This window comes from Sebastes umbrosus, chromosome 9 (assembly GCF_015220745.1).
Source record: "Sebastes umbrosus isolate fSebUmb1 chromosome 9, fSebUmb1.pri, whole genome shotgun sequence".
Taxonomy (NCBI): Eukaryota; Metazoa; Chordata; class Actinopteri; order Perciformes; family Sebastidae; genus Sebastes; species Sebastes umbrosus.
Window position 1 is genome coordinate 4,387,002 of NC_051277.1, and position 22,273 is coordinate 4,409,274.

Here is a 22,273-nt window from a genome sequence, read left to right on the forward strand (position 1 = left end):
CGAGGAGCTCCTCCGGCGGAAAAACCTCTGATGCGAGCCGACGGTGCGGGACACCCCGGAAAAAAAAAAAAAACGGCCGACGGACGCTCACCGACGGCCCCAAACTGTGATCGGTCGACAGCCGACCATCAGCTTGGTGTGTCGGAGCCTTTAAAGATAATGGATGGATGGAATAGTGAGGATTTGGAGGCAAATATGTGAATCATAATATTGTCTCTACAGATTCATAATATCACTGCTCATATCATATAAGCCAGTCTCAGTAAAGGGAAACACACAAGTGAGATTATTTTTATACAACTGAAGCTAAACCTCATCAGGTGTCAATTAAATTTATTTTTATATAGCGTCAAATCATAACAGAAGTTATCTCGAGACGCTTTATAAATAGAGCAGGTCTTAGACTGTACACCATAGTTTAGAGACATTCATGGCTTCAACACAAGTGACCAAAAAACTTATAGAAAGATAACACATAGTTGTGTGTTTTGCACTCAAAAAAAAATCATGAGAAGAGGCTTTAGTGTTTCCCCCCATCCCATCTTCTTCTCCAGGCAGCATCAGTCTGCAGCTTACAGCAACTGGAGCGCCTCCAGCAGCCGGAGTCTTCTTGCTTCCTCCTCGTGTTAATTCCCCTGCAACAGACCCAAACCTCTCCCACTCCTTTTTTTGTGTGTGTGTGTGTATGAGTGTGTGTGTATTATTTTGGCAATTTCCGTTTAGCAACCATCACCCCTGCTGCTGCTGCTGTGACTCTGTTAATTGACCTGACACACAAACACACACATTCAGTCTTCTTTTGGTTGCAAGAAAACCCAGTTTATGACTTGGTTAAGCCTCTCTTCAGTTTAGTGCACCGTTACACTCTTTGGTCGCGATCCTCTCTCACCCACCCCCCCTCCCATCTCTCCCCTTGAGCAGCAGAAGCTTGCATTGCATGCCGGTACCTGCAGTCCTCACCCCTCCCAGCCTCTCCAGCGTCTAATCCTGGGCGTGGATAGACGCGCACTACATCTCCCATGCTGTCAGCGCTCCTCTCTCTCCAGTCTCCAGTCTCTCTCTCTCCAAGCAGACTGGAGATACTGAGGAACGAACTGTCTTGACGACCCCCCCCTTACCCTCCCCTCCTCCTCCTCTCTCCCTCCCCCCCTCCCGGACTTTTTAGAACCGAAAACCGTCGAGATTAGTGGAGCAGCAGCCACCGAGCAGCAGCCACCGAGCCGCGGACGCACCGAGCAGCGGACGCGCAGCGCAGCGGCGAGAGGCTGGAGCCGGAGCCGGAGCTGGAGACGCGTCGGCCGGATCCGAGTCGTGCTCTGCTCTGCTCTGCTGCACGTCGTTCACATTCACATGCCATCTGGACGAGCTGGTTCGTAACTGTTTGTGTCATTTGACATCTTTTTTATCTCGCTCTGCTCATTAGCTCGGGGATTATTCCATATTTTGAGGCAGAGAGAGAGTTAAAGGGTTAAAGGAGGGTGGAAGGAGAGGAGAGGCTCGGTGGTGAGTGTGTTGTGTCCACCGAAAGGGCCGATAGGAGAGACTTCTCATTAGGTCGGCCGGGGATAAATAACAGTAGCCTGCCTCAACATGTAAACCATGAGCTGCGCAGAGAGCTGGAGACGAGGCTACCCGTGGAGGAGGAGGAGGAGGAGGAGGAGGAGGACACAGAGGACTTAAATATACCATACCATACAACTTTATTATCAGTTTGCACTGAAATTCATTTTGCATCCATAGGCAGCTCAGTTTGAGTAAAAAGTACACATACAAATAGACTGTTACCATAGACAGACAGACAAGTAAGACCCATCAGACAAAAAAAACAAAACACATCAACATTATTCCTACATAACCCATTACAACATTATCATCTGTCCTCTGGATTTACTTATTATTATTATTATTTAGCAACAAGATGGACTAAAGCGTTCTTACGATATGATACCATACAACTTTAATGTCAGTTTGCACTGAAATTCATTTTGCATCCATAGACAGCTCAGTTTGAGAAAAAAGTACACATACAATAGACTGTTACCCATGGACAGACAGACAAGTACAGGTGCACAAGGTTGGGTTTGTATTTAATAGGAGAAACACTAAGTTAAGTGGAACTATAGTGAGGTTGGTTCAGAGTATAATATAGTCCGTGTAACATCCTCTGCTGTAACCTCGCTATAGTTCCACTTAACAGAACAATAATGAAGGCTAACTTACAGTAACCAGAGATTGAACGGTACCTTCTTCTTTCACTCACCTGGAGCTAACAACAAGTCCCACTTCAGAGAAGATGTCTTTCAGCTTCAGATAGACAGACAGACAAGCACAGGTGCACAAGGTTGGGTTTGTATTTAATAGGAGAAACACTCTTTATAATGATGGTTAACTTATAGTAACCAGAGATTGAATGGCACCTTCAATTCAATTCAATTTATTTTTGTATAGCGTCAAATCACAACAGAAGACGCTGTATCTCAAGACGCTTTATATATAGAGCAGGTCTTAGACCGTACACCTTCTTCTTCCATTCACCTGAAGCTAACAACAAGTCCCACTTCAGAGAAGATGTCTTTCAGCTGCTCCTCTGTGGCTTCTTACGGGATGTTCCCCACTAAAACAATTACAAGACATGAGAAAAGTTAATACGATACAACTTTATTGTCAGTTTGCACTGAAATTAATTTTGCATCCATAGGCAGCTCAGTTTGAGAAAAAGTACACATACAATTAGACATACTGTTACCATAGAAGACCCATCAGACAAAAAAAACAAAACACATCACCATTATTCATACATAACCCATTACAAAATGACCATCTGTCCTCTGGATTTTCTTTAGCAGCACATTAATTATTATTTAGCAACAAGATGGACTGATGGACAAAAGCCTGTTCTTTAGTCTGATGCAGGTTAAATGTACAGTCGGGACTCTGAATCGCCTCTTAGAGGGCAGAAGTTGATATTCCCCATTTAAAACATGTGAGGGATCATAAGAGATGCTGTTGGCAAGTCTGAGCAAACTCTTGTTGTGAGCTGCTTGAAAGGAGGCTGTCACAGGTTGGCCAATGATCTTCACACAGATTTTGATTTTGTTATAAAGTTTAGTTTTACAGATAGACTACTGAGCCAGGCTGTGCTGCAGTACAACAGGACACTCTGAATCACTGAACTGAAAAATAGAAAAATAATCTGGCTACTGGCTCCAAATGATCTGCGAAGAAAGTAAATGCGCTGCTGTATCTTCTTATATATATAAATATATTGTTTGCCCCATTTTTTTGGTGGTCGTGCCTAATTTGTTTGCCCCCTTTTTTTTGGTGGCAGCACAACCGTGCGTAATAAGTTGTGTCATCCACACTGTTAGTTGTCCAGCTGGCTACTTTGTTTTTGTCAGAGCAGCACAGTTTCTCTCTGTGTGGAATTGATTATTTGTTTGTAAGAAATGTCCACTTTGTTGGGTGGAGTTGTTTGTTTATCTCTCTCTGTGTTTTCTGTGTGCATTGATGTTGACTTTACCTTATATGAGTTGGAGATGTGTGACTCCCGACGCAGCTCTCCTCTCCTTGGAGTCACTTGCTATATTATCTGACCAAAACATCTGTCCTTCATCTCGACACTTCTCCATCCACGTTGTCTTTAGCTTTATAGAGGAAGATGTGCATTGTTTGTCTCTCTCTGTGTGTTTTCTGTGTGCATTGATGTTGACTTTATACCTTTATATCAGTTGGAGATGTGTGACTCCCGACGCAGCTCTCCTCTCCTGTCACTTGCTTTGACCAGTTAAAATCTATTATTGCTTGGTACTTTTTCCTCATTCGCCCTCTCCTCTCCGGTCACTTGCTATATGATAATGTCCAAAACATCTGCCCTCCATCTCGACACGTTTCCATCCACGTTGTGTTGCGTTATTTATAGAGGAAGATGTGCAGTTTGTGTTTGATCACCTGAGAGAGAGGGTTTGCCATCCTCTCTCATCATGGTGACTGCTCGCCATCTCCAGCGTCCCGGAGCTCCTCTGGAGTTTCCCCCCCCGTGCTCATATTTACAACACATTGTTTCCCACAACATGCACTTTTTTTCCCCCCTTCCTTTCAAATATGACATTGGGACGTGTGTCTTTTGTGCAGGCTGAGCGGTTGAACTGAAGTGGGGGGGCTACACAACAGAATAATCCGGTTTCGTCGAGGCTGTTTTTCTCCAACGCAGCCCCTGACTTTGTTTTGTCTGCGCGGTGGATGGTGCCCACGGCTTGTGTGTGTGTGTGTGTGTGTGTGTGTGTGCCGGACTACTGCATACATTTTAGTGGCCTACATCAGAGCTGATGAATGCAAATGTAGTGGCGGAGCAGACCGATGTATGATCGCAGCAGCAGCAGCAGCAGCAGCAGCAGCACAAAGACAAACTAGCTGTGAGCAACTGTTGTAGGGTAATGAATGCAGACCCTCCTTCACTGAGCACCGAGCGCTATATCTGCATCGCTGGATCCCTTCTTTCAGTCCGTGCTCGCAGATTCCAGCAGAGATTGGTGTGTCAGTCATTACGTGCATCATAGTCGCTATGTTTCACTGACTCCAGGGTGAAACATTTTCCATTCCCCCCCAAAAGCTTTGACATAGATTCCGCCTAGTCCTTTTTCTGTAGTCGTCTCATTTACTTGCAGATGCGCTCTCCTGCGCTCACCTCTACCAGGGACTGTGTGTGTCCCCCATGTATAGATGAGAGTATTTAAAATGTTTATATATCAGGACAGAGTAACTGTTTGCTTATTATTCATCATAATCTTGAATTATGAATGAATTCTGTTGTGAAGATGTGTGACTTTTCAACAGCAATAAGTGGAATTTCACGTCTAATTTTAGATCACACTACACCCACATTAAAACTGAAATAAACACAAGTGATTAAATAAGATAAGAAAAAAAAAACTTCTGATATCACTTCCACTTTTCATCAGAGTGCACGCTCCGATCAGCACATAACGCTTTGAGGCTGCCGCCCACTAATAACAGATCATTTGAGCAGTCACAGCTGATTGCCTCATTGATGGATCACTGGGTGGGTCCACCGAGGGCCCGAGGGGGTCATAGGGCGCAAGCAAGACTCTCTGCTTTTTGACTGTTATAAGCATTTGTCATTGAAGTCATAGGGCAAAGGGGGATGCTCACTTTCTTCTATCCTGACCCTTTATCAGTCAAATCAAAGTATAAAGGCTTTTCCCTCACAAATTAGAGGGATTTTCTTTTTAATTTATAAGGGACATGTAATGTTTTATACTTCTGGTGAATATAATCCAATTAATCTATCTTATTTCCATATATATAGATATATATATATTTATGGTCACACGTATACTTCCGCTACTTCGCCAAGTTTGACGCTAGCTCTCTCATCTCTTTATCCATCCACGGTCAGCTCCAATGTCAGTATATGGGTGCTCTACAATTGTAGCATTGAATTTGACCACGGAGATGAGAGTGACGGCCGGCTTGATCGCAACGTTATCGCAATACGATAACGTTTCCTGTCCATGACAGAGTTAGCATGCAGCTTTAGCCGTGATGTCTAGCTCTGCTTTTCCTCGCAATGTGTTTCCATACTTAACTGTGCGAATATGATGTTGCGATACTCTGCGTTAACTTCCTTCTACCTCCAAATAGACAAGTAAATATATAGATTCTGGCATTAAAAAGTCGATTTCAAAATCGTAAAAAAAAATCATGATACAAAGGTGAATCGATTTTCTTCCCCCCACCCTTTAATGTTGAGTATTTGCTCATACAGAGTCTAATTTAATATATATTTGTGCTATATTTTTGTTATTTTTTTCCCCCTAAAACAGCTGCACAGTGCTACAGTAAGCCACATTTAAAATAGTAAGGAATATATAGATATGTTTGACAGCAGAATATCCCTGCTTAAAGACAGACAACCTGCATCACAGAATTACTATAATATCTCGTATTGTATGCTTTAGTGTTTAGTAGGATATGTGTTGAGATCAGCATCTCTTTATCTCCAGTGTAAGCGAAATAGATTCAACCAACAACAGAACTTTAGAGTTAAGTTTAATCTGCAAAATACAGCGGAGAACGCATTCAGACTGGCTGCGAATAATGTGAAGGGGGCGATGTGGAGACGGTGTACTTTTACGTGTCTCTGCCAGGGGTCCGTTGGCTCACAACGCGTCCATGTTGCAATGCGTTAGGTCTCATTTCATTCACTGAATATCCTATTTTTTTAGTAAAGATAATTCATTCTTCAGATGGATCAAAACTGACGAATTGTTATATCAAGCAAATAAAATCAAAGGGAACAACAGAACAAACGCATTCTTCAGTTTACCACATTTCTCTCTGCTACCCTGAATCGTCTTTCTGCTCTGAGGAAATTGTAACATAGCTGGCCTCCTAGCCCGTCTCTAAGAAAGGAACTTTTCAGTTGCCCAACGTTGGTTTCTCTGAATCATTTACTGTTGCATAGAGTTGGTCTTATTCCTTCATGAGGGATTGAATGAAAGTCTTTTCTGTGATTGAAACCAGAACAACGGTCACATTAAGTGTTGTTTTTCTTGTGTATTCTGCAGCATATCACTGTATTTCAAGGAAAACTCTCACCTGACTGACTCAGCCACCCCTGAGGCATGTTGTGTTAAAGAAACACCTATGCAGGTATTTTTATTTTATTACATTACAGTTAGATTACTAGATTAGAGCGTTCTTTTCTCTTATCTAATTAACACTGGCCTCATGATCTTCTCTTATTACTCAGGTGGATCCTACACTAATGAATGTAGGGGATGGAGGCACGGTGAGCAGAGAGATCAGTGCTCCAAATAAAGCGTCTGCTAGTATGGTGGGAAATCCCCCCCAGACGCTACCCCTTGAGTTTAGAGGAGATGTTACCCTCAGTCAGCAAAACAAGACCACTCCAACAACAGACTGTAAGACAGCGAAAGCCTGCCTGGACACTAGCAATTACAACCACAGCCCTGAGCTTTCTCCACCTCAACAGCCCAACAATGCACCGACGGCCGGCTCAGAGAAGAGAGCAGACAAAAGGGCAGAGGCCCCTAAACTCAAGGCTGACGGTGCTGGGGTCTTCCCCGCTCCTCAGTGGTCAAGTGGCGTAAAGGTCAGCCGGGAGGACTCGCTCAACCCCTGTCACAGCAATGTGACCTCCAGTAAGAAATCACACCCTCAAACACAACCCGCGCAAAGTGTTCCACCTGGGTTTCAGTGCACCACTATGTTTAAACCAGTCCAGCCTGTTGCCTTCCTCCCTTCCACTAATTTCCCCTCTCCACTTTGTAAAATCACTCTTCCACCAGCATTGGGTCAGATTGCAGCATTGAGGGAAGCCACAGCCAGTCAGTTTCAGAAAGAAATCCAGCCTCAAAGCTCAGGCGTCGGGGGGACACCTCTCCTGCGGACCTACCCCTACCCGTTCTCGGTGGGCCGGACTCCGGCAGCAGAGAAAAAAGCCGCCACATCGTCGTCAAAACTTAAATCTAACCATTCATCTAATAAAAACGCCAAATCTGTGGGAGAGCATAAATCTTTAGCCTCAGTGGTGGCCTCACCAGCTATTGCCCTACCATTGCAGCACCCTTCATTAACTCCTGCAGCACCCACCCGCTACACGCTGTCTCCCACTGCTGCCATTTGCTGTGGCTCTGCGCTGGCCAGCATCACCTCTCAGAGCAGACTGCTGAACCATGTGGACAAAGGCAACAGCATAGACAAGGCAACCACGGGCTCTCTGAAAACGTCACCTCCCTCTGCTTCAGAGGACCACACAGCTTGTTCTGTTGAACCGAGAGATGTACCTCTTGATTTATCGGCTAAATCGAAACGTCCAAAATGCGTAAATGACCCTCCAGTTACGATGATTGAGCCTCATAATAATGAGTCGAATCAGAGAGATTTTCTAAACTCAAAGAGGGCTCATTCTACAGCTTATAGCTCAGCTGTGCAATACCCGATCTTACCCAACACCCACAGAAATGGATCCCATCAAAAGCAGGTAAATAGGCCTCAGAATCACCTGGTCCCAGAGCCCAAACCAACCTGGGGTAAGGGATCTCCACAAGACTCCATAAAAAACATCCCTGGAACGTATGTAGGTGTGGCGAGCCCCATACTGGCTTCTACTCTACGGGGCAAAGACGGAAAAGGGGCTTTTGCAGATGAGTTTCAGAGTTTCGCGAAGCAGGAGTTTATATCTATAATCGACCAAGGAGAGCATCTGGCCTCAGGGGGAAAGAAGCCATCCTGTCTGATGAAGGGCAACCAGCACGCTCACAGTGTCAAGCATGTTAAAAACACCAGCACAGCCATAACTAAGAACTGTCCCTCTAAAGGAGCCCTAACGACCGCCCTGTCGAGCTCCGCCAGCGCTCCGACTCATCAGAAATCTGGAGCTGGCAAAGCAGCGGTGCCGTACTCCACCACTGTCGTCACTCCAGCTTGGCAGCAGCCACCTCATCTTCTGCATCAAGCCTCACCCGTTCAGAGAAAAAACACACAAGGATCTCCAAAGACGAAGGGCACCACAGCTACAGAGGGATCGAAGTTTCAGAGTGCCCATCACAGCCCGTCCAAACCCGAGGACGATAAGTGGGAGAGAATGAAGTCTCCCCTGTCCAACCTCGCGTCCATCGTCAAGCAGCAAGCTCTCGAAACAACAGCACCGACGGGCGAGGGCAACGCTCAAGCCTCACCTGTTGCTTCAAGAAAAGCCGATGTTCTGAATCCACTCTCTGTGAGCCCGACCCAATCCAAACATGCTTTTGAATACCCACCATACTGGTCTGTGGCTGGTGGGCCACCTCAAGGAGATTCAACTCTAGCTATGAAGAGGCATGAGAAGGCGAACGCCGCTGAGCTTTTGGAGAATAATACAGAGTTAAACACCAGCCAGGGAGAACATGCGGGACTACAAGCGAAGCAAGGCTCCTCGAAGCCTGCCGGCCTTCTCTTTGGGACCAATGCATCAACAAATGGGAACAGGATGGAGAGCAAGCTGGCCCAGGTGTTAGAGGGGGAGATGTTGAAGAAAGAAAGTGGGGCGTCAGACAGTCCTCCCGGTGACAAATTGGAGGGCATGGTCGCGTCCATTCTTACAGGCCAGTGTGCGGCGGGAGGCGACAAGTTTGAAAAGAAAACAAACGGAACCAAAGAGGAGTCGCCGACCAAAGCGAAAGCTGCTGCCGTCAAACAAAAGAAAACCGGTCCTAAGAAGCCAGCAAAGGAGAAGTCACCACCGGACTCATCAAAGAAGGCTGCAAGAAAGAAAAAGCAAGATGCAGAGAACACGCCAACCAAAGTGTCTTGTCAAAAGAAGGTAAATTATCTGAGTCCCTTTTTTAATATTTTTCTTCTTTTCATATTATTTCCCGTTGGTTGAATTTTATGGAGATATCTTATCGTAGCAATCTCATCAAGATTTTAACAATTGGACTGGCGATACAGAGCTTCCTTTTATAATATGAATCTGACTGATGATTTCACCTTCAAAAGCGTATTGTGAGTCTGTTGCACGCTCTCCGTCACCATGAAAGCTTTGTGATCAATAGCATCGAATGCTGCGTGCTCACTGTGTCCCCTGTGTATTTCAGCAGAAGAAACAGTGTGCACCTGTGCTGGAGGAGAGTCCGTCGGCGGGGAAACTTTCTCCACAGAGTAAAGAGACGACTCCGAGGGACAAGATGGGTCCCAACAAGGTTGAGCAGCCAACCCGCACCAAATCAGGTATTGTTTCTTACAATCCTGTGACATTTACAGCCCTGAACAGTTCTCACAGTGTGGGCAAATATCTAATATCTATCACAAATTTAATGAAGCTTCCAGTTGTGTCAGACATGTAGCATTTTATTGAGCTTACAGGTAGATTACTCTCTCATAGCTTTAGTTCTGGAGATAAATAGTCTGTCTCGGTGGCAGTTTGCGTGTGAAGCAGACAGAAAATGTCACACATATTGTCTGGATGCCATTTTTTGATGTCTCAGTCATACTTCTATGCATAGAAGCTTGTCTGAGTATAACAATCCAATATGATTTAATCAGTTACAGATAGCGGCGGCAGTGCTCAGAGTGCAGAGACTCCCGCGTCTCTCAGTCGTAAGGAGGCTGACGCTACAGGGAGCTCCTTCCCAAGACTGAGGAGAGGACGACGGCGAGCCGATGAGGCTCGACTCGACCTCTGGGGCTTTGCAACGCCTTCCCCTCCACCCCCACAAATGCCTCCTCCCCCAGTTTCCCCGTCACCCCCCATGACTCCCACCCAACCCGCCCGCCGTCCGAGAGGGAGGCCTCGCTCAAACCCCCTGCCGGAGCGAGTGATTCAGGGTAAGGGCAAGACAGAGGGCGACACACCCGCTCCTAAGAAACGCCGGCGATGTCGTAGCAAAAAGTATCAGACCGGGGATTACATCACTGAGAAAGACAAGCTGGAAGACGGAGAGCACCTTGAGGAATCCCTGAGACAGGACAGCGGAGTCCCAGCAGGTACGCAGTTTCTCTCCAGAGATCAGTAAAGTTTTCAATTAACAGTTTCCAGCCCAAGCTTTAATCAAAAGTGCAGCTGTTAGTTACAGACATGATAAAAACTCTTTATAAAGTTATAGTATGAATCTGTTAAAGTTTGATTGGAGCAGCTTCTTAGTATTTTTATACAATCCATCACTGAAATGAAAATTGATTGAGTTGCTGATTGACAGAAAATGTTTGTCAATTAAGTAACTATTTTGATAATTGATTAACCGTTTAAGTAATTTGATAAGCAGAAATGCCAAACATCTAACTCCAGCTTCTCCAATGTGATGATTTTCTGCTTTTCTCTGCATTATATTATTGTAAACTGAATATCTTTGGATTTTGCACTGTTTTTAAGACAAAATAAGACATTTGAAGAAGTCAATTTGGACCCCCTGACATTTTATAGACCATTAATCGATTAATTATGAAAATAATTGTCAGATTAAAGTTACAACAAGGAACTTTTAACTAGTTTTGAAACAGTCTCAAAGCCAATACTGTTACCTCTACATGACCTACATAAGCAAACGAGGCTATCGGCGAGAAAATTGGCTTTTCCTATATAGTTCTTCTTGACGCCTGTCATCGGGTCCGATTCCCTGCGACATCAGACGAAACACTTTACGGTTCACCAGAAACTCCTTCAGCTCAGAATGCAGCGGGGCCTCCGGCAGCGACCAGCCCTCCGCGGACAGACACAGATCTGGCTGCGCTGCTGCCTTCGACCTGCAGTCAGAGCTCCGGTGGGAGGCGGAGAGCTCGGCGCCCGGCAGCGTCTCCTCGTCTGGCCAGGAGCAGAGCTTCACCACGGTGATCCAGATGAGACCGACCAAAGACAAGGTGGTGGTCGGGAGGATCTTTCACGTGGTCCAGGACGACCTGTACATCGATTTCAGCGGGGCAGCGGGGTCCATATGTGGCTGCAGGACCTGGAGCTCACCCCCCGCTTCCTGGGAGCCAACACCACGCTGCTGGAGGCCCACGCTGTAATGCTGGAGGGAAGGGAGGCACAGGACAACCAGGACTGTGCGGAGCAGACTGTCAGTAAAATGAGGTTCTCTAAAGGGAGTCTGGCAGCTGCAGATCTTTACGACTTGAGGCGGCGGTGCTCATGGAAACACTACCACTGTTGTCCACAGGGGCCGCCAAAATCAACACAAAATGAAAGTTCCTTGTAGTAACTTTAAATGATATTGAAAATTATGGATAGTTATAGAATAGTATTAATTTCCAGGTGCATGCTTGTATTTTGGGTTTCTGCTAGAACATGTTTGCATGCTTTAATATTAAAACAAATGCTTTACTTCTCCTCACATCGGCTGTGCTCCGCTTCACCGCCGCTCTAACTAGCTTTGTTTGAGGACGTGCCAAACTAACCGCTAGGCAGGTATTACGCAAATGTGTTACAGGGTGACATCACCACGTTACGGAAGAAATGGCAGGACTTCAAGCGAGGCGTTTCAGGAGCAGTGTTTCTGTGGGGGAGAATAGGTCCTCTTTAACAGAACATTATACAGTATAGGATAACGGACAAATACAAAATATTAAGATAGATTTAACATCTGACAAACATCAATTATTATGAAGACAGCATATATATGCAATTTGCAGTTTATATCCTTGAGGTGCCGACTGTGTGTCATGTCCATGTCAGGTACCTGTTGATGTGGATAAGATGTGCATCATAAGGAATATGGCAAAACCTGAGCACAAGATTGCAAAAAGCAGAGCAGAGTAGCTCACAGGCAGCAGTTTCAGCAGATACGATGGCTGAGCTAAGGGCCATTGGTTCAGGAAGTACCGTGCTGTCTGATGTCGGCGCCTAAAATGTTCCATGCTCCATGCTCGGGCTGGCAGATGAGCAAGAGTATGAAGCTGCTCCATAACGGCGTCAGTACATGAAAGATAAGATGGGTGATTGTTTGTGGATTCTTTTGACTGCGTTCATGTGTTTGGTACCACTCTGCATAACCTCCACTCCAATTTATCATCACAGATCCACAGGCGGAGCAGTGTCCGAGTCCCAACGCCTGCAGTCCAGAGCATCCTACACGGAGACCCTCGTTCACTCGCTCGGGGTCGGTCCGCTACCAGGAGAGCGAGGTATCTCCAGAGTGCAACGACAAGCCTTCGGGGAAGAGGAAGTTCAAAAGCAAGCACTTGAGTGACAACGACGAGCAGAAGGAGCCGAAGGAGCCGAAGGAGCCGAAGGAGCCGAAGGTAGGACACTCGCTGAGGCTGCTTGTTGGATTACAGTACATCTCAAACCACGCAGGGTTGATGGGAATAAAGTACAATGTGCCATGAATATATTATCTTACAGTGCCCCCCTGTGGCTAGATAAATGCTATGTTTGTCACATTTATGACGGCAGCTGGTTTTATGCTGCACAAGTCCTTGAAGAGTGGAACTTGGCAATGCATTACAAGAGATTACATTTCACACTGCTCTGATCAATAAATCTGTATTTTAGATTAAGACCAAACGCAGCAGCTTGGGTAAGCGTGCTGCCTCGCTGGCCCTGGATGATGACGGTGCTGATGTAAAAAGAACAGAAAGCCTCCCACCCACTCAGAAAGGTTTGCCATCATGTCCATCCAATAAGAAAGGCTCGTCGGGGAGAAGCAGCGGCTCAGAGTCTCCACCCAAAAGGGCCGTTCCTCCGGAGGTTCGTCGGTTGATTGTCAACAAAAACGCCGGGGAGACTTTGCTGCAACGCGCTGCACGCTTGGGCTATCAGGTAAAATCCACCTGTTTACTTGTGCAGTGTTGCTAACATGAGAGAGTTTGAATCATAATGTGACACAGTTTTCTGTCCTGCAGGATGTAGTTCAGTACTGTCTCGAAAAGGACATCAGGGAGGTGAATCGGCGCGATAATGCCGGTTACACAGCTCTCCACGAGGCGTCCTCTCGAGGCTGGACTCAGATTGTCCAGATGCTGCTGAAACACGGCGCCGACGTCAACTGTAGCGCCCAGGATGGGACACGGTGAGGCGTCACGGTGCACAATTTACAGTTGTGGTTTCTAGTTAGTTGAAGCTATAAAAACTATTTTTTCTGATGGAAGTATTATCATGGGTGTAACCTTTTTAACACATTTGAGCATGGAGGTTATTTCTTAATGGAATAATGTAGATTTTTTGTGGTTACAAATATGAAAAATAATCAAAAATCATCTTGTTGAACGTCCTCACTGACTATTTTATGATAAAGGGGAGACACCCCCAGGTTAATAGGGTAAAAAAACGTAACTAATAAATATCACCATGAAACTTCCCCAGTTGATTACTTACATTAAGAAAATTATTTTTGAATTAAAAGTTTTCTGACATTTCATGTTTAAATATGCAAATGAGGCTTTATCTTATTAAATATGTGCTAATTTGAATACATTTCCCGAACAGAAATCTGAGCATTGGATAAAGCCATGTTTCATTTTGTTGACATATTAGAGTCAAAGGTTTTAACGGAGGGATATCTCTTTTTATCACTCCATTTATCAGAAAAATCTGTCATGTTTTTAGGAATAAAATGTTCTATAAGCCAGGCTATGAATGATATATGAACAAACCCGTTTGTAAAAACCTTCAGAATATAGATAGGAATGAAACTGGACAGTTTGGTGTATGTAAGTGCTACTGAAGTGGAGATTTCTGTCTCAGAGACTCACTTTGAGAAAACGGCATTTAAAGATACAGACTATAATATTCCATACATTTTGAAGACACTACAGTAGAACAGGGTAAAACATTTTAACTGATAGATATCACCATGAAACCCAGTTTTCTCCAGTTGATTACTTGCATCAAGACAATAATTTTTTGTGAAATGTTTAAATATGCAAATGCGGCGTCATGTAATACTAACTTCTGGTGAATTTAGGAGAAAGGAGAAGTAGTAAAGTAAATGTTTTCTTCCCACTAGTTTGAAAGAAGACGTGTTATGGAAGCAAAATAGCCTGAAAAGCTTTGTTTTTGCTTAGTGTCTGCCCTTAAGTGAAGATTATATTCTGTTTACATATCTTGGTGATGTGTTTTTTGAAGTGGTAACACTTCCTGTTGCCTGTTTAAGCATATTTACATTTCCAGTTTGTCTCATAATACAATAACAGTTACACAAATACTACTATAGTACATCCATGATACTCCATATATACAACAAGTTTGCAGACGGATTCAGGTGTGATCTAAAGTTGGACAATCCCCTAAAGGGCGTTTTGTGTTTTGTTTGTTCTGTCTTTAGGCCCCTTCACGACGCAGTAGCGAGCGATAACCTGCCTATAGTCTGGTTGCTCCTGAACCACGGCGCTGACCCGACGCTGGCCACCTACTCTGGACACACTCCGGTCAAACTGGCACACAGCCCGAGCATGAAGACCTTCCTCACAGGTAGTTCACCTTTTTTTATTTACTTCCTCTTTCCATCAGGACAGTAGTTAAATATAAATACACACATTTGCTGTTTTACCTCAGGCTAAATTCATTTTTCACATCATCAACAAACACTTCAGACACAATAATCAACACAGCACAGAGGCTATAATAAAGCTAATTGAAATGAGACATGTTGTATTTGCCAACTTTTAACAGTCCACCCATCAAGCAGTGTGTCAACACATTAATAAGCCTGTGCCCATTCCCACTACATCACATTTGGCAACGTGAGCGATAAACAGCTTGCACGCAGCATACATGAGAAATACAAAATGTTATATCCTCACCGGGCTTGACATTAACTGACAGACTGTCTTGTTGTCTGTCTTATAGCTGAATTTGGTTGTCCAAAAACTGAAAGTGTTGTCCTAGTGAAAGGAAACATTCAGGAGTTTTAAAGTTGCTGGATGCCTTCAAGTTGTTTTTTTTTTATATACGACAAGAGCAGCGCAGTAAAAGGTGAAGCTCGCCTTGTTGATGACGTGTTTGGAGGTTTGAGCTCACACAAACTGATGCAAGCACTCGTCAGCTGCAGCTCTTCATCCATCCAGTCCTCTCATTCTTTCACCATTTCCCCCTTGCAGAGTCATCCCTTCTTAAAATGATCAGTAAAAAGTTACGGTAAAGAGAGCAGATGATTCACCCATGACTATGCCAATATGCTCATATTACTAAATAGAAATCAGTAAGACATAAAGGGATACTTCAGGTGTTTTGAAGTGGGGTTGTATGAGGTACTTATCCACAGTCAGTGTATTATCTACAGTAGATGACGGTCAACACGCCATCAGCTTGGAGAAGCAGACAGGAGTTACCGCACGGAAGCAAAGCGATGTGCTGCTGTGGACGAGGCCGGCATCAAAATGTTTTTTAGCCACCTAAAAAGAATAATATCAGTTTAACTGTACGCTATATTTAGAATATTTTCACCACTTTACCTTACTGTCAGACAGCCTTTTTTCGACGGGGAACTGAAGCCGTTGTATCCATCTATGCTCTCACCAAATCCACCAGACTCCTTTGAAAAAATCTGTAATTTTACGTCGCAGAACACAGAGGTTGCTGGTCTACCGCTGCCGTGATCGGTTTGTGTAACTCCTGTCTGCTTCTCCAAGCTGTACTATTGTATCTACTGTAGGTAATACACTGACTGTGGATAAGTAGAAAGAAAAACATGCATTCTGTGTTGTAAAAGCTTCCAATGATTTCTCAATTAATGAACTCCAATGATTGATTAAGGAAAATGCTTTAAATTTCCTCCGCTGTGATCGATCTCGTTCCATAACCGAGCCGTGCAAAGTGATTAATTACAAGTCTGGCTTCCTGCGAAAACTTCTGACACGCAAGACTTCCTCTTGCTCGTCATATTGGACCCAAATAAAAACACACCGACATTCTGTCTTTAGCTTTGTGATTTATTTTCATATCACTAGTGTTGATGGTGTTTTTAAGGATCTTTCCCAGCACATGGCCGGGTTGTGGAGAGCGAGGAAACATCCTGTTTGTTTCACTACCAGCTTGGCTGCTGTATCGGTGTTTAGTGTTAGTCTCACACCATGTGTCTCAGGTAAATAGAGAGATGAAGGCTCAGTAACTAACGCAGCTCCGATGCCACAGACGGACACAAAACGGACTGTATCACAAAACAAACTACAACATAACATAATTTGCTGATACTTAGAACTGATTGTCTATTATTTTCTTCAGACAACCATCACAATTATCCCATCATACGATTTACTCGGTCCTGACAAGGTGACAAGCATTAACGTCTCATATTTTAAAATTTATGCGTGATGCCGATTAAACAGCGATGACATGTAAACTTTAGTGATGTAACGTCAATCTGGATCGATGTATTCAATGATCAACGATCCAATATCATCGATGCAAAGTGAAGACATCAATACATATCGTCATCTTTAAGATACTGATAAAAAACGTTTGCACTTAAACACAGGCAATGTGTCACTTTATAATGATCATGAAGTCTATTTTTATTCTTTTTATTAAAATGAATAGTTTTTCAATTCAAATGTCCACTAATAAAATTGTCAAATCATAATTTAGTAGCTTTTTTGTGAGTTTATATCACGATAACTGATTGTGTTAAATGGGCATATGATATCGACTCATATCGATTGAAGGCCCCTGAATTGAATCGGATTGAGATGGTACCGCGGTCCAAAGAATCAACATATTGCATCGTGATAAAACTTGTGATTTACACCGTTAGTAAACTTATAACTGTATAAGTATAATATGTAATATTTTCTTTTTTCAGATTATTTCACAGACCTGGAAGACCGCAAAGAACGGGATCCCAGTTCACCCTGGGATTTCTACAGTACCTCCCTGTTTGGTAAGAGACCTTGAAATGTTGTCTGTCTTTCAATCCATCAGTCGGCTGATCAATCAAGTATTCCTATTCCTCCGCCGGCCGTGAGGAAGACGAGTTGATGCTTGTTGCAGCGATGCCCAGGTCTGCTGCAGGGAAATCATTGTAGTTTGTAGGCCGGGCTCGGGCTCGGCCACTGGGACGCGGAGGGGTGTTAGGGCTGTGTACCAGCATCAGAGTTGTGCTGTAAACAGCCACAGGGAGCCAGTTATCCAGCGGAGGATGAACAGGATTAGAGTTGCATGGAAGAGCTGAGGGAGACTAAAGAGAGAGAGGACTGCAGCTTTTTAGACAAAAAAATGTTGGTAGTTGGTAACTATAAAAACTTTTATATATCCCCCCCCATTGAGGACAAATATCTTATATTATTTTTATTGCAATTATTGTTTTTAAATGTTCTTTTTTCCTCCTCTAACTACTCTAAACCTAAATAATTAGTATGTAATGCTTTAGTAATAATGAAGAAAAAAAGTTGCCACCATTCAATTACGCCTATTATTTTATGAGTGGTGATAAATTGTATATAACTTATATGTGTAATTTATGTTTCCACAATAGAGTGATGTTCTACAACAGGTTTAAATCATTTAACTTGTAAATTATTCTCCATTTTTGTGCACATTTGAATCAGAATCTTTTATATACAAACATAAAGAAACATAAGAAAAATAGAAATAAAGGAGTATGTAAAATAGAAATTATGTACATAATGCTACAATATATAACACAATATATGTAGAGTAATATAAGTGAATATATAAGAAATATGTGCATCAAACACATATTTATCACAGTGTAAATACAAAATAAAAAATGTTGAGAAGTGGGATCTATTACAGGTAGGTGTGTTAAATATAAATGCAAGAATAGTATAAATCACCCAGTAGTATGTTCTACTTGTCCAATTCTGCCAGTTCTTTCCTCCCTGATGCCAGTTCTTTCCTCCCTGATGCCAGTCTTTATTTTGTTTGTTAATGTTGCATAAATCTGTAAAAGATGTATGATTTCATAGTAATTTGATCTCTCTCCTCTGTGTTATTTCTGGTGATGCCTTCTCACAGTGATGGGGGGATATGGAGGATAATTTATCTGGCTTTAGAAGCTATTGTGCCACTTATAATTGTACAATTTTAGAAAAAGCAAGATGATCCCGTCACAGAAAACGTGAAGCTTTAATTCATCAAAGTATCTGTTTCATAGTTTTTATATCAGTAAATGCATTGCTCTCTGTCCATCACCTTACACTTAAATGAGAAGAAAAAACAGTCCACCTGTAAATAATCCTTCAGAATATGTTCCTTGTAAACATTATTTTCATATATCCATGTGTCTCTATGTTGGGTGTAATTAAGTGACATCATAAAGTTCTGGTGTTCCTTTAACTGATCACAGCGTCACCAGCAGTCAGTCGGTCAGTCGTAGACGTATTGTGGTTGTTGTGACTAGACTGACCACTAGAGGGCGTCCAAACCCCATGTATCCAAACACAGCTCCAGTGAGTGTCTGCTGCTCTTCATCTCACCTCAGTGAACTCTTCTTCACAGAGACCGACCAGGAGCCGTGCTGGGACTTCCTGCTGTCGGAGCAGAATCAGGACCTGGAGGAAGACACGACAGGAAAGACTGAGCCGGACTCGGACAAAGACTGCCTCCTGTTTGAGTTCTCCTCCGAGCCTCTCTTACCCTGCTATCATGTTCAGGTGTCATTAACCCAGGGGTGAGTTCACGAAGACATTATATATACTGTACATATATATATATTAGGGCTGTCAATTGATTGAAATATTTATATTGCAAATTAAAATTAAAACAAAACGCTACTAAATTTAGCGCCTCAGTTTGAAGGCAGCTTCTCTGTTGCTCTCCGTATTTATGGGCATTAATGTCAGATAAGCTCTGATGATAGTGGGTAGTGATAGCTGTGACTCATACTGCAATAGTTTCAGCTCAGAGGCGTATTTTCTCTGCCTCCAGTATTTCACAGAAATACACACAGTGCTGTTGATACTTCCATCATGTTGTCTCCTAATGATCCACCAACATCTGCACTGCTGCAGCTTGTTAGTAGACATGTGTAACCTGTAAAAGCTAGAGATCAAGTGTGGGATGATGGACATTAGATACATATTGATAATAGTCCGCTAAGAAGTTCTGCATTGTGGGCGCCTGGGTTAGCTCAGTTGGTAGAGCGGGCGTCCATGTATTAAGGCTTGGTCCTGACTGCGGCGGCCCGGGTTCGAATCCGGCCTGTGGCCCTTTCCGCATCCACTCTCTCTCTCCCCCCTTTCAAGACTCTATCCACTGTCCTGTCAATAAAAATGGAAAATGCCCCCAAAAAAAATAACTTTAAAAAAAAAAAAAAGAAGTTCTGCATTGTTTAGCATTATTTCTTAGAGCTGCAACGATTAATCAATTAGTTGTCAATTATTACATTAATCGCCAACTATTTTCATAATCAATATATATATATATATATATAGATATAGTGACCGTTTTATAAAAATAACTTTTAAAAATTATAATTTGCTCCATTTCTACCCACTGCAGCTTTGATGGGCTAAAACCTTTAAATTATTTAGTCCCAAATTGTGGGAGGGGCTCATTAGTGTGTAGTTTTAATTAATGTGTGTGTGAGATGACTGTTTTGTGTCACTGAATTGTTTTGGGTAGGATGTTGATCCCACCTTCATCAAGTCTAAGACTTGTATATAATTATCCAGAAAACCATAACTAACATTAACAATAAAGTGGAGTTCTCCTATTTAAAATATGGAGCCCTTAAATGTCAGATGTTAAGTTCAGATGTTTTCTTATTCCTTACACTCCGACCATCGGCTAATATCAGATTAATGTTTCTCTCTTGCAGCTTTTGCAACTGGTTCCTCCTGACGGATGTCCTAAAGCGTCTGAAGATGTCGGCGCGGATCTTCCGGGCGCGTTACCCGCACCTGGAGGTGGTGAGTCTGTCCTGTGCGGAGCTCTGGAAGCAGGTATCGATCAGCCAGGTGAGTTCCGCTTTAGCTTCATCTTACAAAGGCAAAAACAACAAGGAGGAGGAGGAGGAAGAGAAGGAGGAGGAAGCAGAAGAGGGACTTGTGGATCTGGTGCGATGTGTACCAGAGCTCCAGAGACTACTGGGCTCCTCCATTCACATCCTGCAAGAGGATGAGGAGGAGGAGATGGAGGAAGAGGAGGAAGAGACACTGACGAACACGGGCAAGCCTCGCAGCCGATAGCCTCTCTTTCACCGCGCTCCTCCACCTGTCGTCAACCCGTGTCCTTCCCTGCAAGCAGCAGCTCAAAGGAAACCTCTCCGTCCGACGTAACGAGGGTCATCATGGGTTTTAACTCCAGCAGACAGTAATGACACTCCACCTATAACCTTTGACCTCAGACAGAAGGCGATTAAGTGATCACAAGGACCTGCACATGGGAGTGGTCGGTGCTGGAAAGCAGCTTTCAGGTTCCTATCAATAGGTATATTTGAATACATGAGAACTATTGACCTTTTGTATTGATAATGTATGTACATGGTAGTGTATATGTATATCTTGCCATCAGGGTTAAAACATTTGGTTATATAAATGTATTCTTGTGGCAAAGGATGAATTATGTTTAGGACCTTTTTTGTTTTGTTCCCGAGGGAAAGCGATATTTTTTTTCGACGGGAGATCAAGACTTTTATCTTGGTGAACTCTTGCGTAGACGCTTGAAGTCAGGGAGGCCACTGGCCCGGATGGTTCTGGCTCCGTCAGCCTGGGAGACCTGGAGACGAGACGAGACGAGACCACGGCACATAAACATAATCAGAGCCTCATTTTTATCCTCTTGTTTTCACTTCCTGGAGAGACCATTACCGGACGGACCTAGTAGCTTAAGATGTTTGTTTTTTCCTCCACATTTCACAAATTGAGCGCGGGCAGCACTGAGCTGTCGACGTCCCCGTTCACACTATGAAATCGTGTCTTTTTGAGATAGTTTGTTTACAGAGCTGGACAGATAGTGTTCTCCACTCCCCCAGGTTGCACTCCTCCTGAACTGATACAGAATCCTGTGGATCTCTCTCAGAGGAAACGTAGTCTCCATCTCTCCGGAGTCCAGAGGCTGAGAGACGCCCTCTTAAACTGCAGCCACGTCCCGATACGGTGTTCCCAGATCCCAGAGTGCTTTGTGTTGCAGTGTTTTATTTACACTGTTTGTTGTGCTTAATTTAATAGTCATTAATATATTTGACCTCTTGTGTATCTGACAAGCCTATCTATGAAAAAAAAATTTGCTTTGTAATGGTTGGTGCTTCATTTTGAAAATGTACTTATTAGGATCCCTTTATTCTGAGATTTTCCTCCCTCATTCAAGAACAGTATTTCAACAAAAAAAAAAAAAAAAAGCTAAAGTACAGTTTTATTGTACTGGTGCTAAGACAGATTTTGTGTTGACAATCAATGATGTTTTGGTTTGAAGTCACAAACTAATAAAAAGATATTTAAGACGAAGAGACTTAAGGTGTAAAGAAAAGTATAGTTTAGTTAAAGAGAAACGGGATACAACACGACTGAAAGACTGAGCAGTGTGTGAAGAGCCTTTTATTTGATTCTTTTATAAGAAATCAACAAGAATAAAGCATGATTGTGAATCATAGTTAGTATCTCTTTGTTTTGTCAATTGGATTATTCTAATGATAGCTGAAATGAATATTCAGGGCAGAACTCTCCCTCAGGCGTTTTTCAAATTATCCATTCTGCCTCAGACATTTTACGGAATAAATGTTTTTTTAAATCACAGATAATTTGCCCCTCAGAGAAATCATACAACATTAATCTGTGCTGTACCTGAGAAGAAAAACCTTTCTACGTTCAAACCCAATCAGCTTTATCTCAGCGTTGTGTTGGCTGTCCGGATTCG

At 43.3% G+C, this 22,273-nt stretch overlaps 2 protein-coding genes across 14 annotated transcripts in view; one reads left to right on the forward strand and one right to left on the reverse strand.

Moving 5' to 3' along the window:
• cstf2 (cleavage stimulation factor, 3' pre-RNA, subunit 2) overlaps positions 1 to 2,636 on the reverse strand; it is a 36,971-nt gene extending 34,335 nt beyond the window's left edge. For both annotated transcript variants that reach the window (XM_037780715.1, XM_037780713.1), the window contains exon 1: positions 2,536 to 2,636. The gene's annotated coding sequence lies outside the window, so the exon portion shown is untranslated. The remainder of the gene's footprint in view (positions 1 to 2,535) is intronic.
• Positions 1 to 22,009, forward strand: part of bcorl1 (BCL6 corepressor-like 1) — a 41,695-nt gene extending 19,686 nt beyond the window's left edge. For 5 of the 12 annotated variants that reach the window (XM_037780701.1, XM_037780698.1, XM_037780703.1 and 2 more), the window contains 11 exons: positions 6,588 to 6,672; positions 6,773 to 9,346; positions 9,621 to 9,753; positions 10,069 to 10,509; positions 12,536 to 12,775; positions 13,011 to 13,279; positions 13,363 to 13,529; positions 14,784 to 14,929; positions 17,259 to 17,336; positions 18,917 to 19,088; positions 20,238 to 22,009. In XM_037780701.1, the coding sequence (XP_037636629.1) occupies positions 6,667 to 6,672; positions 6,773 to 9,346; positions 9,621 to 9,753; positions 10,069 to 10,509; positions 12,536 to 12,775; positions 13,011 to 13,279; positions 13,363 to 13,529; positions 14,784 to 14,929; positions 17,259 to 17,336; positions 18,917 to 19,088; positions 20,238 to 20,607 (4,596 nt within the window). In that variant the 5' untranslated portion in view covers positions 6,588 to 6,666 and the 3' untranslated portion in view covers positions 20,608 to 22,009. Of the gene's footprint in view, positions 1 to 1,104; positions 1,370 to 6,587; positions 6,673 to 6,772; positions 9,347 to 9,620; positions 9,754 to 10,068; positions 10,510 to 12,535; positions 12,776 to 13,010; positions 13,280 to 13,362; positions 13,530 to 14,783; positions 14,930 to 17,258; positions 17,337 to 18,916; positions 19,089 to 20,237 lie in introns of those variants that run through there. The other 7 variants (XR_005208262.1, XM_037780704.1, XM_037780705.1 and 4 more) reach the window with 7 other exon arrangements.
• Positions 22,010 to 22,273: the final 264 nt, after the last annotated feature.